This window comes from Salvelinus sp. IW2-2015, linkage group LG1 (assembly GCF_002910315.2).
Source record: "Salvelinus sp. IW2-2015 linkage group LG1, ASM291031v2, whole genome shotgun sequence".
Lineage (NCBI taxonomy): Eukaryota > Metazoa > Chordata > Actinopteri > Salmoniformes > Salmonidae > Salvelinus > Salvelinus sp. IW2-2015.
In genome coordinates, this window is record NC_036838.1 from 30,808,208 (window position 1) to 30,825,328 (window position 17,121).

Consider the following 17,121-nt stretch of genomic DNA (forward strand, 5'->3'; position numbering starts at 1 on the left):
GTGGACAGTTTGATTTCACAGAAGTGTGATTGACTTGGAGTTACATTGTGTTGTTTAAGTGTTCCCTTTATTTTTTTGAGCAGTGTATATTGTACGAATGACAAGAGAAAACTGTTATTTCTATTCCATCCTGTTTTTTAGTTTTATTTTGTTCAGGAATGTTACATGAAGCCTCATCAATGCCACAAAATGGCAGTGCAATAACCTGTGTTAATGAACACTGAGTGAATAGCCTCCTATTGTGAATGTCACTTGAGGACCTCTCAGCACACTGTAGTTTCAATGATACTGTCTGCATGGTTGGCTAACATTGGGCTCTGGTTGTTTGTGAAAGTGTCACTTAGGGGTTACGTCCCAAATGGTACCCTTCCTTATAGTTCACTACTTTTGATCAGAGCCCTATGGGGGGGGCTCTGGTGAAAAGCAGTGTACCATGTAGGGAATAGGGTGCCATTTGAGACGCAGGGAGAGTATCCACTTATGTTGTTCCTCTTTTTAAGCCAGCAACTAATCATGGAAATCCACGTATAATTCCAAGGCCTGATCTAAACCGTGTCAAATGACAGTTTTGGGGATAAAATGCAATATGATATTATCCATAGAATAATCCAGGGTTGACCAGTTCATATGTTTTTCTTGTTTTCCTTTCCTTAATTCAATATTTAGATGTAATTCAAATTTGATTCAAAAATGTCCATAATGTAACAAAGTAAGGAACATGTAATAAGACTGGATCATCAAATGAGATCAGTATTTCTTCCATATCAAAATAAATTAAAGAAGTTGCATTGAACAATTCCATATTTTTCCCAACACGTTTGTGTCTGGACATGAATTTCATGCAAACATGAGCTTCTACCCATCTAGGGGTTTAAACCACAACATGGGCATTGTCATTAATCAATGGAAACCTCCTGATCATCTGTACTTTGTCAACGTTACGAGGCAGCCATACTACTCCATATGGAACACAAACAGACGGTGTCCTATGTCCCAAATGGCAGAGCCCTATGGGCCTTGGTCAAAAGTAGTGCTCTTTTTAGGGAGTAGGGTGCCATTTGGGAAGTAGACATTGTAAAACTGTTCTCTAGTCACCGATTCCTTTAGCAGGTTTATGGAAGGCTCTGGCCTAAAGGTGCCCACCAGAATCAGCACAACTATCACTTGTACTTTTAAAGCCATTGAAAACTCTATGCTCACGTTGTTCAGAGTGTAATATGTAGCCTGGTCTGGTTTTACTTCAGCCAAATTGTCACTTGACAATGAGGGAAAAAGCAGAAAGGTAGCACAACTATCTCTTCCATTTATTTTATATATATCTTTTTTATAAAAGCTTACAAAAACCATGACAAACCTTAAAATCCAGAGCAGACAATTAGTGGTAATGTATTTCCTACTTCTTTATTTCCTCATAAAAATCCTTGACATTTATGTACTGTATTTACAAACTCTGTACAAAAGTGATTAGAATACCTTTCAAACCCAACCAGGACACRCACATTCACACACATTGAAGACTCAACATTTTTCTTCTTTGGTTTCTTCAGGACCGTGTTTTTTGACTGTGGTCAATTAGACCACGCCTCTTCAAAAGCATCCATTACAGTTGTACTGTTAACACCCCACTGGTCCTTCCAGCGTAGGAGGTGCTTGTAAAGGAAGGTGTGGACGGGATAATCCGTTTGGAAAGTTCACGATGGTGTCGATTCCCAAACAACATCGGCATTCACATGTCATTTAGCTGTCAACTGATGGGCTCATAGACAGAACAGAAGTCTTAAACCAGAGCTCTCTTGGTTGTTGTAGAAGAATGTCCATTGATTCCTCCCAACACATGACTGTCTCCCATAGTGCAAAACCTTGAAATCAAATCGTTAGTGACGTTTGCTTAAAAGTACGTAAGTGGGCATTGCTTTCCTCATGGCAAAAATACATCATACGGTGTATTCAAAGCACTTTCTTTGGTAGAAAATAAAACGATTATTTCATACCTCAATAATCTTAGAAAACCTTCTCAAACGAGACCGTAAAGGACTTCAAATGCCAGATCTATGTCTGGATACACTGGTCTAGGAATCTATTGACTTAGATGTAAGGCAAACAGTTGATAAGGTGTCTGTTTAGCAAACTCGCTCTCAGCGGATCTGTGATATAGCAACAAAAAAAAAAGTCTAAATTGCCTCACATTTTCTCATCCCAATTGCTTTGAATGGCTAAAATAAATAGGAAATAACAACGTCCTTCCCCTTTACCACTAGGGGGTTGGAGCATAGAATTAGTCTCTCTAGACAGTACAATACAGCCGTTGGTTGGTTTAAGGATTTGACCCACAAGATGGCCACCCGAAGAACACAGCGTCAGGGCAAAGAGGAGAGTTGAAGTCTGCGACCACTGTTGGCGTGAACCACTTGGCCACACAGCAACCGTTACAGCACGGCCAGGTCGTGGCAGGACTTGGAGCGAACCTTCAGCGCCATCTTCTTGTTGTTCTTGGCCACCAGGCGGTCCAGGAAGCGGCGGGCCTTCTTGGCGAGGCTCTCCTTGCGCTTGTAGACGGAGCGCCGGCGTTCGTTGGTCTCTTTGCTGTCTCGCCGCAGGCGGATCTGCCGGACGATGCCCTCGAAGAGCTCGTGGACGTTGTGATGGAGCGAAGCGGATGTCTCGATGAACTTGCAGTCAAACACCACGGCGCATGCACGGCCCTCTGGGAGAGAGCAGAGCACAGAGGAAGAAGAGGTCATACGAGAGGTGTTTACATGTGAGAGGTCTACGTTTGATTCTTTATTAGTCAGGGATCAGGTGAAACTCATAACATAAATACATTTGATCCATTGCACCAGAATTAGCACAAGCTTATTCTCATCTGCAGAACAGGTTAAATATCAAGAATTACGGTGACATTGTAAAATACAGTGTTAGTGTATGAGATGTGTGCTGTAAATCCAACTCATGGAATGTTAAGGGAACAGCTTATAGTATGTTGTGTGGACTGCAACATTTGATATATGATCATGTTCTGTAGTTGTAACTTTTGCTTGTTTATTTGACTATGAAGGCCACAGAAAGTGCAGTACAGACTATTGTATGCCAAACTGTCTCTTTTATAAGCAGAGTGCTGCTCATATTGTTAAATGGCTCTCATCAAGTCACTGTTCAGAAGGTGTGGAGAGACGCTTTAATGATTACATTAGAATCAACGTTACCTTCTACAGCCACTTCTCTGGAGCGGACCAGGTCACTTTTGTTGCCCACGAGGATGATGGGAATGTTCTCGGCCTGCCGTATGCGCCGCAGCTGGATGCGTAACTCAGAGGCACTCTCGAAGCTGGTGCGGTCCGTGATTGAGTAAACTATGACGTAGGCGTTGCCCACCTGCATACAGTAGTCCTGGACCCATTTCTCATCCTCCTCCTGAGAGATACAGACAACAGAGAGAAGTTCAACATTCACCAACAGCCATATTTGGGTGCTCGTCCAGGATCAAGTACACATGTCGATCAGGAGCTCGCCCAGGGCATTCCTGTTAGTTCTCTTATATACTGCAGACAAGTCATATTTGCATGATTGCATAATACCTCAAAAGGCTTCTTCTCTAAGCTGAGACATCTTTAGTTCTCAAAACAAGGGTCTGGACGTACTGCCAAATTGCAGATACTGATAGTGAGGATTCGTTCAGTCACTTGCATGAACACAGAAATTGGTTATTAAAAAAAGCACGAACATAACATTTCCATCTCAGCTTAGACTGTTGACAACATGTAATCTATATTTCATCTACAATGTTCATTGAAAACAAATACATTTGCACAATGAGCACAGCCATATTAGCATTGACATGAAATCAGTCAAAACAAGACATGGTATCAAGAACAAGATAAAATGAGCTGAAAAAAGCCACTTATGATGCCCCAGACTCTTGCTAGCAATCTGAAAAATCCAGTAATCACAATAACACGCTGACTTCTACCCCATGGAAGGGCGCGCACCGTTTGTGACGTTGTCAGCTAGCCCATCTATATAACTCCATGTAAATGGTCCTTCCAAGTACAATCTATAAATGGTTCTACCAATAACTCTTTTATAATCTAAAGGGTTCTTCCTAGATGGGTTCTTCCGAGAACCGTTTTATCTTTGGATTCTTTCCAGAACCCTCCATGAACGGTTCAACCAGCTTTATTAGCCTTAATCTTTATGACAATACATTACATAAGACCTTTCTTTGAGAGCGTAGTCATAGCCTAACACAGTGGTGTTAGGAAACTCAAGTCACATTATGCTGGCATGCAAATTGATGTGTAATTCCTATTGGAATCCAGCCAGCGTGAGGATATCCAACAATTGGAACATTTAAATCACCTGCAACCTGCATTTAGAATGACTGCCATGGTAGGAGAGATTGATAAATGAGACAACCTAAATCCTCTAATCTGGAATTACTATCTCAGTAACGGGTGAAATAAGTCCAACTACTAACATATTGGATTAGCTTGTGTAGCATAAGAGTAATTATCTAATCAATATACATGCAAAAACAGATATTTAAACAACTCTAAAAATTAACCTGCAAAATAGTGCATGCTGAGAAATTTGGTAATGATGGGCATGGTTTTGAGTATTCCCATATAGATACAGTTTAAACAGCACACCTATCTTTTTAAACTGATCAGATAACTCAAACTCCTGTTGATAAACATTCATGCTCAGGCACTATTTAAAAGGGAAAAATTATAATATAAAACTTATTCAGATTCAGAGGGTTCTATGCAATGTTGTGCTGCTATTTTTTTTTGACTTGGCCAAAGCTTTTGATACGGTAGACCATTCCATTCTTGTTGGTCAAGTAAGGACTATTGGGTCTCTGAGGGGTCTTTGGCCTGTTTTGCTAACAACCTCTCTTAAAGAGTCCAATGTGTAAGGTCAGAACATCTGCTGTCTCAGCTACTGCCTGTCACCAAGGGAGTACCCCAAGGCTCGATCCTAGGCCCCACGCTCTTCTCAATTTATATTTAAAAAAACATAGCACAGGCAGTAGGAAGCGCTCTCATCTATTTAAATGCAGATGATGCTGGCCCATCCCCGGATGTTGTGTTAAACACTCTAAAACAAAGCTTTCTTAGTGTCCAACAAGCCTTTTCTGCCCTTAACCTTGTTCCGAACACCTCCAAAACAAAGGTAATGTGGTTCGGTAAGAAGAATGCCCCTCCCCTCTGAGGGTTTAGATCTTGAGGTAGTCACCTTATACAAGTACTTGGGAGTATGGCTAGATGGTAAACTGTCCTTCTCAGCACATATCCAAGCTGCAGGCTAAGGTTAAATCTAGACTTGGTTTCCTCTATCATAATCACTCCTCTTTCACCCCAGCTGCCAAACTAACCCTGATTAAGGTGACCATCCTACCTATGCTAGATTACGGAGATGAAATGTATAAATCGGTAGGTAAGGGTGCTCTCGAGCGGCTAGATGTTCTTTACCATTCCGCCATCAGATTTGCCACCAATGCTCCTTATAGGACACATCACTGCACGCTATACTCTGTAAACTGGCCATCTCTGTATACCTGACGCAAGACCCACTGGTTGATGCTTTTTTATAAAACCCTCTTAGGCCTCACTTTCCCCTATCTGAGATACCTACTGCAACCCTCATCCTCCACATAACACCCGTTCTGCCAGTGACATTCTGTTCAAGGCCCCCTAATACACACATCCCTGGGTCGCTCCTCTTTTCAGTTCACCGCAGCTTGTGACTGGAACGAGCTACAAAAAACACTAACTTAACAGTTTTATCTCCATCTCTACATTCAAAGACTCAATCATGGACACTCTTTCTGATACTTGTGGCTGCTTCACGTGATGTATCATTTTTTCTACCTTTTTGCCCATCGTGCTGTTGTCTGTGCCTAACAATGTTTGTACCATGTTTGTGCTGCTACCATGTTGTGTTGCTACTGTGTTTTTGTCATGTCTTGCTAACATGCTGTGTTGTCATGTGTTGCTGCCATGTTGTGTTGTCGTCTCAGGTCTCTATATAGTGTTGTCTCCCTTGTCGTGATGCGTATTTTGTCTTGTATTTTTTTAAATCTCCTGTCCCCACAGGAGGCCTTTTGCTCTTGGTAGGCTGTCATTGTAAATAAGAATATGTTCTTAATTGACTTGCCTAGTTATACAAAGGTTATAAATAAAATAAATACATGTAAAACCCTTCTTGCATTCCAAAGAATCTGTTTTGCCATCCGAAGAACCCGTTCTTCCAAAAACAGTTCATTGGATTAAAAAAGTTTGCCTTAGAAAAAAGGGTTCCAAAAGGGGTCTTTGTAATGTAGCATGTGTTTTCTGTTGTTATAATTGAATCATTGAAGCCACCTTTGATGTCAAAAATGCACTCATGCATTCAAAAGATAATTGATGGTCAACATGAAGTTTTAAAGTCGTTATTTGAAAAAGCACTAAGCTAAGTTGACTTATGTATTTGTGAATACAGAACTCTGGTCTCCAGGGATGGTTATTGGTCAAACATACATCTGACATTCTGCCTGTAGTGACACTTGGTGCCCTTTAACACATTGAAACCACTGTCTTTATAGACATCCTTATCTCCCTATATCTCCTCTAACCCGGTACAGACAAGTCAACATGCGGCTTGGCCTGCACGCTTCACTCCCCAGCTGTAATCAATACTGGAGTAATTAGGCCCCACAGCCATCGGTGTCCCATACAGACACTCGCCTAATGCCACTGGAGCCACCACTCACTGACTCCAGCACAGCCAGGATTCGCCCCACTTCAGCTCGACTCAATGGAGTTTAGCTACAGGCACACAGCGCGAGCACATATATTTTTCCACAAAACCGAGGGAGGGGCAGGGTTGTCCCTAGGGGTCATAGTTGTTTAGAATGGAGCCTTATGGTTCGGTTGGCACAAGCGGATTTGTTTCTTTGCTCTACCTGTGTTCTCATGTAACACYGAGTAAGATTAAGTTATAGAAATTAGAAAGCTTAAAGCTTTCAGCCCCCTTTTCGAAATAAATCTTGATGTGAGACTATATCATATTCTCTACTGTGCAACGCATTTTTTGTGACAAAGATGTTGATGGTTGGTGTTGTGTCATACCTGTTTCTCGTTCTCCCAGGTGTCCATGACGATGAGGGTGGTCTCCTCCCCATCTACAATCATGGTTTTCTCATAGGTGTCCTCTAAACAAACAAAACAACCAGGAAAGAGAATAGAAAATATATTATTTCCTACTGTACCTCAATAACCTTGGAAAACGGTCTAAAAGGGAGTCTAGACATTGCAACCTAGTGTAAAAATATAAATACAACTTGTTTTATTATTGTAGATAAAGGATTAAGCATAATTTGTCAACTACTTCAAACATATCTACTATTGGTTGCAGCCAGCAGGTGTGATGGAATGTGGGTCTCTCTCCCTCTAAATATAGGCTTGTTCTTTGTGAATGGAGACCTGATGGAGACTTAAGGGTCAATCTTGTAGACTGCTGTCAATAAACCACATGGGAGCATAGATTTCAGTGTGCGGAATCTCTTTTTTCCTCATGCTGAATCATTTATGCCATGTCCATTTTAAGGTTATGACTTTAGAAACTAAAATAGAGGTGTTTTACAAATTTGGTTATATACATATATTTGACATACAAGAACTACACTTGTGTTTATCCCTACTACTGTTTAAATGTGCAATATAGTTATTACACTTCACTACCATATCATCATGACCATGGAATATAAGCCGTGGAAAACACCATTGAGCCATGTCTAGTTTAGTCTGATTAGATCATCCTAGCGAGACGAAAACACACTTTGGCCAAGAGTGAAAGAACTTGTTACATTTTCCTTTCAACCCTAGCCTTATTGTAAAAGCTGCTGCACAAGACAAGGACAAATGGCTCATCAAAGCCTTGAGAAGTTGAGGTCTGAGTTGAAGTGACAATCTAGGTTTTTGATTTGAATTTATTAGGATCCCCATTAGCCGAAGCCAATGGTGACAGCTAGTCTTACTGGGCCCCGACACATAACGAAAAATACATGACAGACAAAAGACTACCATTTACATACGTTTAAATACATGAACATGTAGTGTGTGCGTGTGTTTGCGTCTATCAGTTACACATACATGTCAGTTCATACACACAAAAAGTCACATGGGGAGAGGCGTTGTGCCGTGAGGTGTTGCTTTATTTTTGTTGAAACCAGATGAGCTGTTCACTTGAGCTATATGAGATGGAAGGGAGTTCCATGCAATCATGGCTCTGTATAATACTGTACGTTTCCTTGAATTTGTTCTGGACCTGGGTATTGTGAAGGTCAGAACCTGTAAACAAGTAATATGCCTACAATGGAATGTATTGTAATGTCCTCGTAATGCCATTCTTTCCTCATAAAACACTTGCCATTCACCACACCAGCTCTAAACCAACCAAGGAGTCCACTATGAAGAACAGTTAAATTGCTGTCAGTGTGACAAGCAAAGTGACACAAAACTAAAAACAACATGACCAGTCAGTGACAGGCTGAAAACAGGACAGCTATACACTTTCTCCTGATGATGTCAGAGGGAGGTCTCATGAGGAGAGACCATACCACTCTGGAGAGCTAGGAGCTGCCACACACACACAGCAACCGATTTCCCTGTATATTGCAGAAACTTTTGACCAGGGGCTATACAGCAACATTCAGCTGGGCTGCCTCACAAATAGAACTTTATTCCCTGTATAGTGCACTACTTTTKACCAGAGCTACCCCACTAAGGGGAATAGGGTACCATTTGGGACGCATCTTTAGCCAGTCACTCCCATCAGCCGACCCGACACGCACAAGTCACGACAGTATGAACCTCTCACAAACGAATAAAGCAACCGTGTCTAGGCTACCGTATCAGGCAAGACCTAGAAGTTTTCATTATTTATTTTGTAAATATTATATGACTTTTATCCTGTCATATTAAACACTTTTAGAGAAATTGGTGTTTCAAAAAGGACAAACTGCACAAATCACATCACTCAGCAGCACAGCTGGATGCCAAAAYGCATGGGTCAATATAAGCTGCCAATCAATGCTTTGAGGTCACTCAGTACTACACATGACAGAGACAAGAGTTCAATCAATGTAGTTCTGACAGGTTAGCCAAGGTTGTTAGGGCCAGGGCAATGTCAGAGACCATTACTTTGACAGTCATTGTTGAAGAGATGCATAAAATTAACTCATTGAATAACTCATTAGTGCTTAGTGTTCATCATTTTAATTAGCAGATGAGGATGGATGATACTGATAGTTTTTTAGGTTACTTATCAGGCATTGACAAACAACTACTAAATAGTTGTGTTAATAGGCTACACACCATTAATAGCCTCATAATAATCATAAGAATTGTGCTTGGTAAAGAAACCCACCTCCCGTATGGTCGTGAGCATCCTTCTCCTGAATGCCAGCAAAGATATTGGCAAGACTCGACTTTCCAACACCGTGGTCTCCTAGCAAAACAACGTGGTACAAACAATCTGCTCCTGAGCCATCCGAGTCATTATCAGAGTCATCAGACGACCAGTTGGCGCGGCAGTGGAGAGACTTGTCTCCGGGATGGTATGAKGCGGACTGGCCGAGCGGAGGGTGATGGGGGTCGGCTGGCGGGTCTCTACCTCTCGTCCCCGGCTGATGAGAGGCAGGGATAGGAGTACTTGCCCTTCTCCGCAAAGTCTCCTTGCCCTCTCTCTGTGTGTGTGTCATCTTAGCGAAAAGGCAAAGAACATCCCTTAAAAATAAGAATATGTAAAATAATCATAAGATAGAGTCCCAATTTACTAGGACATAAGAGTTAAGCTCAAGGTTATTATAGTTCTGCGTTTTTATATTTATTTCTATTAGTTTTGCGATTTATTTGAAATGAAGTTTCGTTTCAGTTCAGACCTAATTAGCTAGTTTTATTTAGTTTAATAAGTTGTATAAAAATATTTTGATTTTATTTAGTTTCAGTTTTAATGTTAGGGCAAGAAAGTATGTGTGTGCCAGGCTAGGAGCCATTTGTGTTGTATAGTCTGCAACTGGGGGGTCAGTAAAGTGATGGGTCAGGTCATAGGTTAGGTTCACGTTATACAGTCACTCTCAATGTGACTTGGATTTGAAAGGAATAGCGCTGAGACTGATGCAAAGAAATATGGTGGAAGGAGAATCTCGCCCATGTTTACACCAATCCAATGTTTAACTTAAGTACTACATGTAATCAAGTTAGCTGCTTTCCCCTGTTAGCTGGTGATAGTGATGCACAAGCTAGGTCTTTTTGAAACCATCTCTTAGCCACATTTACCACCCGATTTAGTAGGCTTGAAAACCCCGTCAAAAGCTTGAAAACACGATTGTAATCCCCATTACATTTTTACTCAAAGTTTAGAAAAAAAAAAAATTCGTGATGGTTTATTTAATTTTAGTTAGTTTTGGAGTCAAATAGTTTGTTTAGTTGTAGTTTTTCAAACGGGGTGTTGATTATTTTATTTCAGGTTACCAAATAGTTTTTTCATGATTAGTTTTCGTTTACTATAATATACTTGGTTGGGCTAAATAATATAACAAACCACCAAAATTAACAGTTTATAAACAGACACTGCTCCCCGATTAAAGATACATTGTGAAACAAACAAAAATATCACGGCCTATGGACAGTAAATAGCACTGAAACATAATATTGTATGGAATTTACTCACAACTGTAGCCATGAATCTTCTAATTGTGTCCAGTATTCTCCATTGCAGAGCAAAGCACAGACTTCACCATATAGTAAAGTTTTCTCGGGTCGGTGAGCTGTGTCTGAGCTGTCATTCTGTTCTTGTACCAAGGAAAAGCTTCCAATGTATCAATCAGTTTTGTTACAGTGTCCCATCAGCTATTCTATACAAGTGTAACAGTATACCCCTGGAGTCATGGCAACATCCTGCAACGTTCCACAACCCTGTAAAAATGTAAGAGTGGAATCGGGGGTTGCTCGCTCGCCTCTCTTTTTCAATCTCCTCTCTGTATCACACAAGAAGGCATGCACACGCACACACACACACACACACACACACACACACAAAGGCAGACACAATGTTTCAGATCACCTCCTGTGATAACATGCACTGAGACGTAGTCATGGTGTAGGCTAATTCAAATATACTATTTTAAAAACTCGAACACCGCTAACTTTGTTGGTCAACAACTAAATCATGTAATGGACAATCATTTCAATATGCGCTTTTATAAAACCATAGCGCTTCTTCTATGAACGCTATTGCACTTCCTGTCCAAAAAGTTGTTGGCTAAATGGTGGATGCTAATTTCCAAATGTCATATGGCGTATTTTAATTAGGCTACTTCAGTTTTCTACCTATGGATACTCACCCGTGCTGTAAATTCCGTTTAACGCATGTAGGCAATGCGCGTTCTGGGTGTTTTCAGCGGAGCGTGTCCTTTGATGATGCGCGCGTGCTTCGAATCAGCCCTCATTCAATTCTCTCATTGCTGCTGCAACTTTTCCCTGTGTGAATCTACTTTAATCTCATCGAAGAACCCACCCCGACTACATGACGTAAAAGTAAGTCACTTCCTGTTCTAAACTGTTAGTTTTCTCTCTCTTTTACCACAATAATGTTTACCTCCACGGTGCAGATATCTACTAGGGCAGGGTTTCCCAAACTCGGTCCTGGTGCCCCCCCATCTGGGTGCACGTTTTGGTTTCCCCCTTAGCACTACACAGCTGATTCAAATCATCAAAGCTTGATGATGAGTTGGTTACTTGAATCAGCTGTACTAGGATGCCTTTTAATGATTACACATTGCCCAAGCAGGACAACCACTGCTTTATATACATTTCTATAGAAAATATGGGGACAGGATGTGTCTTGTCCATACATCCATGTCTGTTTAGATTAGTCAAATCAAGCCCCAGTGTTGAACCCTTTATAAAGTACAAAAATATCTTCAAAGGGAGCCAAGTCTCCATTAAAAGCACTTTTACAAGTATGCTGCATAGTTTCAGTTTGAGACAATCAGTACACACACACACATCTGTAAATCAGTTCTGTCCTAACACTGTGAGAGGGCAGAGTTCACACCCCTAGCCGCAGACCAGCACTCTCTACCAGGAAATTGTATTCTCTGAGGCTCTGCTGAATCTTTTCCAACTGAAACAACATAAGTAATCAGACCAGTCGGCCGTACGATGGCCAGATGAAGGCCCTACAGTGTTTATAAAGCCAGCTTCTTTCCCACACTTAAGTAAATCACAGTCAGAGACTTCCCAAAACTACAGTTACAGGGTCTGAGGAGATTTGTGAAAAGAGGGTGGGTTGGAAGTGGATTATTCTCACTGAGGCACTTACTGTGGAAAGAAAAAGCAAACTATAAACATTCTAAATATTGAAAATAATTTTCTGTGGACCGGCACATTGAAGAATTTGATAATGGGCAATAAATTAGATTCAACTGACAGTTATAGACCATAAATTATAGCTGAATGAAACCACACCAATTAACACATCAAACACATCATACACTACATGACCGAAAGTATGTGGGCACCTGCTCATCGAACATCTCATTCCAAAATCATGGACATTAATATGGAGTTGGTCCCCCCTTTGCTGCTATAATTCTTCTGGAAAGGCTTTCCACTAGATGTTGGAACATTGCTGCAGGGACTTGCTTCCATTCAGCCACAAGTATTAGTGAGGCCGGGCACTGATGTTGCGCGATTAGGCCTGGCTCGCAGTCGGCGTTCCAATTCATCCCAAAGATGTTCGATTGGGTTGAGGTCAGGGCTCTGTGCAGGCCATTCAAGTTCTTCCACACCGATCTCGACAAACCATTTCTGTATGGACCTCACTTCGTGCACAGGGGCATTGTCATGCTGAAACAGGAAAGGACCTTCCCCAAACTGTTGCCACAAAGTTGGAAGCACAGAATCGTCTAGAATGTCGTTGTATGCTATAGCGTTAAGATTTTAGTTCACTGGAACTAAGGGGCCTAGCCCGAACCATGAAGAACATCCCCACACCATTATTCCTCCTAAGGTGATCTTAGGCTTATGTGCGGCTGCTCGGCCATGTAAACCCATTTCATGAAGCTCTCGACAAACAATTCTCGCGCTGACGTTGTTTCCAGTGGCAGTTTGGAACTCGGTAGTGAGTGTTGCAACCGAGGACAGACAATTATTACATGCTACACACTTATGTGGCCTACCACTTCGCGGCTGAGCCGTTGTTGCTCCTAGACATTTCCACTTACCCATAACAGCACTTACAGTTGACCGGGACAGCTCTAGCAGGGCAGAAATTTGACGGACTGACTTGTTGGAAAGGTGGCATCCTATGACGGTGCCACGTTGAAAGTCATTGAGCTCTTCAGTAAGGACATTCTAATGCCAATGTTTGTCTATGGAGATTGCATTGCTGTGTACTCGATTTTTTACACCTGTCAGCAACGGGTGTGTCTGAAATAGCAGAATCCACTAATTTGAARTGTATGTATATATAGTGTATGATTCCACTCCCAAAAAAGGAGAATAAATTTGACTTTTTTGAAGTTCCTTTCTCTTTCAAAGAATATACAAATGATTTGAACCTGAACCCTGGAGGTATTTATTTGAAAGTTTTACAATCGATTATTGACCCCCAGTTGAGCCATATTACAATGTGGAACTAGGTTTGAGAAGATGGGCACTCAGTGTAACACACATTCTGGGGTTGCGCCTAAAAGAGCCCAACAGGTTTAAATGCAGCCAAGTGACCCTAGTCTGTCACACATCTAAATGGGGAGCCGCTCCTCATGAGGGATGTTTAAGGTCACGGCCATTTCCGGGGTGCATCTGGAATTAACACAACACACATTTAGAACCTTAATGCACACTGAGCACAATTTCCTTATAAACGTACTTAGTATACATTTGGAAATGTTAATTGCTTGTGAAGGTGTAATGCCATAAGGAAGAAAGTGTTTTGGTGCCATTTTAAAGTGCCCTTCAAAAATGAAATCATGATTACGTTTTGGCTATTCTTGATGGATATTCAATATTTTAGAAACCTACAGTACTGATATAATGTAAAAAATTAAATGTTCACATAAAGTGATTCAGAGGGGTTGGGTCCCTTTCCTTACATGCATATCAGGTGTGTTATCCTATGATAGATGTACTGTGGGCTAATTCAATTCTGATGGAGACCTACATTTTACATCCTTAAACTGGCCCCTCTGAGTGAGAACAAATGAATGGAAAGTAACATCTCACATTGCCTTAAGTAATTGTAAAAGACAGAATAAACAAGCTGACAGCAGTTTCTCTATGGAAGACTGTATCCTATCACGGAAGAAGGAAAAAACACGTCTGTTTAAATAAACACACTCTCTCCCCAAAAGTGACTTCAGACAATAACAGAGTGAGAGAAAGCAGTTGGGTCTGTGTGGACCCGCTATTTACCAGCCCAGAGAATGATGAGTTTGAATCAGTCAGAGTCAGTACAGCTTATTCCATATGGAACATTTGCACTTACAGTTCAACTTCATATTTATAGTTCCCTCTCTGAGGCTTAAAACACGTCAGTGCTAAAATGCTGTCTTTGCTAAGTGAGATTCAGGATGTTTACCGAAAACGTCGTAATTTCTCAAACCCCAATTCAACATCAAATCTCCCTTATATAAAATCCCACGTGAAATGAATGTATTCGGAGGGTGTTGAGTGTCATTTTGTTTTGGAACAGGCTGGGGGGAAATTTSACCACCTTATTACCCTTTAATGTCAGACTGGGATTCCGTGAACACAAGGCTCTTCTGTGCTTCTTCATTTCAATTTAAGATGCCGCTGCAAGTCTGTTTCCAAACCTGGGTAATATTAAACAGCGATAGCCCATTACTATTTCCGAGACATCGCTTTTGATGGAAAGAGGAAAGAAGAGGTTAAAATCCTGGCACGTGTATTAGTTCGGTCCAACTGTTTTAGTGACACTGATAGATGTCTGATAGATAAACAACCCTACAGTTCAGATTTTACTCAATTTACTACATATTGGTAATAGTTACTTAAATCAAATAATGTAAGTATATTAGTTTTAGTATTTGTTTAGTTTTAGGGATGCACATTAGACAATGTTCCTTCGGAATTCTTTTTAAACCCCCATCAAGAAATGCCTGAAGCCACATTGTCTAAAGTAACCACCCCCATGGCATGGATTGATGACATCACACAGCCTATGAAGAGAAGTAGTGTACAGTAAAGTGCCCTCCATCAAGTTGACTTGACATACAAGTAAGTTACAAGTGGATCGGGAATTCAACGAGGCCTTTGGGAAGAAAGGTTTACATTTTGTGCACTTAAACGTCCGAAGCCTACAACTGAAGATTGATGAGATACGCCTGTTGGTTTGCAAATCAGAGGTGGGTGTCTTATGTTTTACAGACACATGGTTGGATTCATCTGTTTGTGACTCAGGCAATTACTCTGTTGTCAGGAAGGATTGGAATTGGAACGGTGGCGGGATATGTGCTTTGTAAGACCGGACATTACTTAAAACATCAGATCGAATTTAATCGATGCTCTGGAATTGCCTGGCTGGATATCTGCTTCCCCAAAACCAAGCAGATTTTTTTGTGGGGTGTGTTTCAGGCCGCCCAATCAGAATGAATTTTATGAAAACTGTTTCATCAAACTGTAATGATTCCCTGGTGAAGGGAATCATTTTGTTAGGGGATTTCAATGCTGATGTTTGCAAAAGGATAACCCAACCCATCATGTATTTATGCACTTCTGTAGATCACTTGCTCTGATCCAAATGATAAAAGATCCCACCAGGGTATGTGAAACAGTGCAAAGTACGATTGAGTGGAGTGATAGTCATTGATCATTTTGATCATGTAGTTATAGTCAGGAATCATTGACCATTCCATTCCATTACATTTTGCACAAGGAGTGTTTTTAAAGGTATATTTACATGTCACAAAACTGTTAGAATCAGAGCACAAAAAATACTGTGTTGAAATGTTTAGGGAGCAAGTGGGTGCAATTGGCTGGTCACCTCTGCTGGATAGTGCAAAGGTAGGCAGTGCCTGGGAAGCTTWTAAATGTATATTCCTTGATGTGGTGAATGTGATGGCTCCTATTAGACAGGTCAGAGGAGTAAAGGAGAGATCTAGCCCTTGGTTTAATCATGGGATCCTAGAATCTATCCAAGCAAGGAATAAGGCCTTTACGAAATGTAAGAACTCTCCTATATAAATATCACAGAAATGAAGCACAGAGCAGGATGAATGAAGCTAAGAGGGGTTACATTGCTAATACAATCATTGAGAACAAAAATGACCCTAAAAAGCTTTGGAAATCATTTAAGGAACTAGGCTGTAGTAGTACTACCAAAATAAAATAAACAGTATTGGACTGAACATCAGGGGGGAGATGATATGAAAAAGCAGAGGTTGCCAATGAATTCAACATTTATTTTTACTTCTGTTGCCAGCAAGCTGGTTAGCAAGCTGCCCACCAATTCTAGTTTGTATGGAAACGAATAAGTATTATGTTGAATTAGGGGTTCAGCCAAACTCTTTTTCTTTTGCAAAGGTAGCAACAACCAAAGTAGCCAGTATGCTAGCAGAGCTTAAATTCTCCAAAGCCACAGGCCTTGATAATATTCCTGCAAGCTTTCTTAGAGATTCTGCTGAGAAAATTGCCCCTTGTATTATGCATATCATTAATCTCTCTCTTGAACAAGGCATATTTCCCAAGGACATGAAACAAGTTAAAGTTCTACCTCTGTATAAGAAGCGGATAAAGTTTGAACCTGGGAATTATAGGCCTGTACCAGTTTAACATCAAAGATCCTGGAGAGAGTTGTACATGAGCAAATTTATGAATATTTCAACAAACAAAGCCTAATGTATGATTTTCAGTCAGGGTTTAGAAAAACATACTYCACTGATTCATGTCTACTTCACTGACTTCATCATGAAAGAGATTGATGAGGGAAATCTTTGTGGAATGGTACTGCTTGACCTACAGAAGGCCTTTGATGCAGTTAACTACTCTCTCCTAATATCCAAACTGGAGGCACTGGAGTTAAGCAGTATCCCTCTAGGCTGGGTAAAGTCCTACT

General features: G+C 40.9%; 1 protein-coding gene across 6 annotated transcripts; it reads right to left on the bottom strand.

Moving 5' to 3' along the window:
• Positions 1-1,379: 1,379 nt before the first annotated feature.
• LOC111964821 (GTP-binding protein REM 1) lies at positions 1,380-11,818 on the bottom strand. Of its 6 annotated transcripts, none has more exons than XM_070443902.1 (6): positions 11,387-11,818; positions 10,714-10,829; positions 9,409-9,742; positions 7,110-7,192; positions 3,204-3,411; positions 1,380-2,704 (listed from the first exon to the last, which is right to left on the bottom strand). In XM_070443902.1, exons 2-6 carry the CDS (start codon positions 10,723-10,725, stop codon positions 2,427-2,429), a joined length of 915 nt encoding a protein of 304 aa, XP_070300003.1. In that variant the 5' UTR covers positions 10,726-10,829; positions 11,387-11,818; the 3' UTR covers positions 1,380-2,426. The 6 variants fall into 6 exon arrangements, with proteins under 6 accessions (XP_070300003.1, XP_023844400.1, XP_070300006.1 ...); XM_023988632.2 differs by having other exon boundaries at positions 10,714-10,958; XM_070443905.1 differs by having other exon boundaries at positions 9,409-9,767; positions 10,714-10,958; positions 11,387-11,817.
• Positions 11,819-17,121: the final 5,303 nt, after the last annotated feature.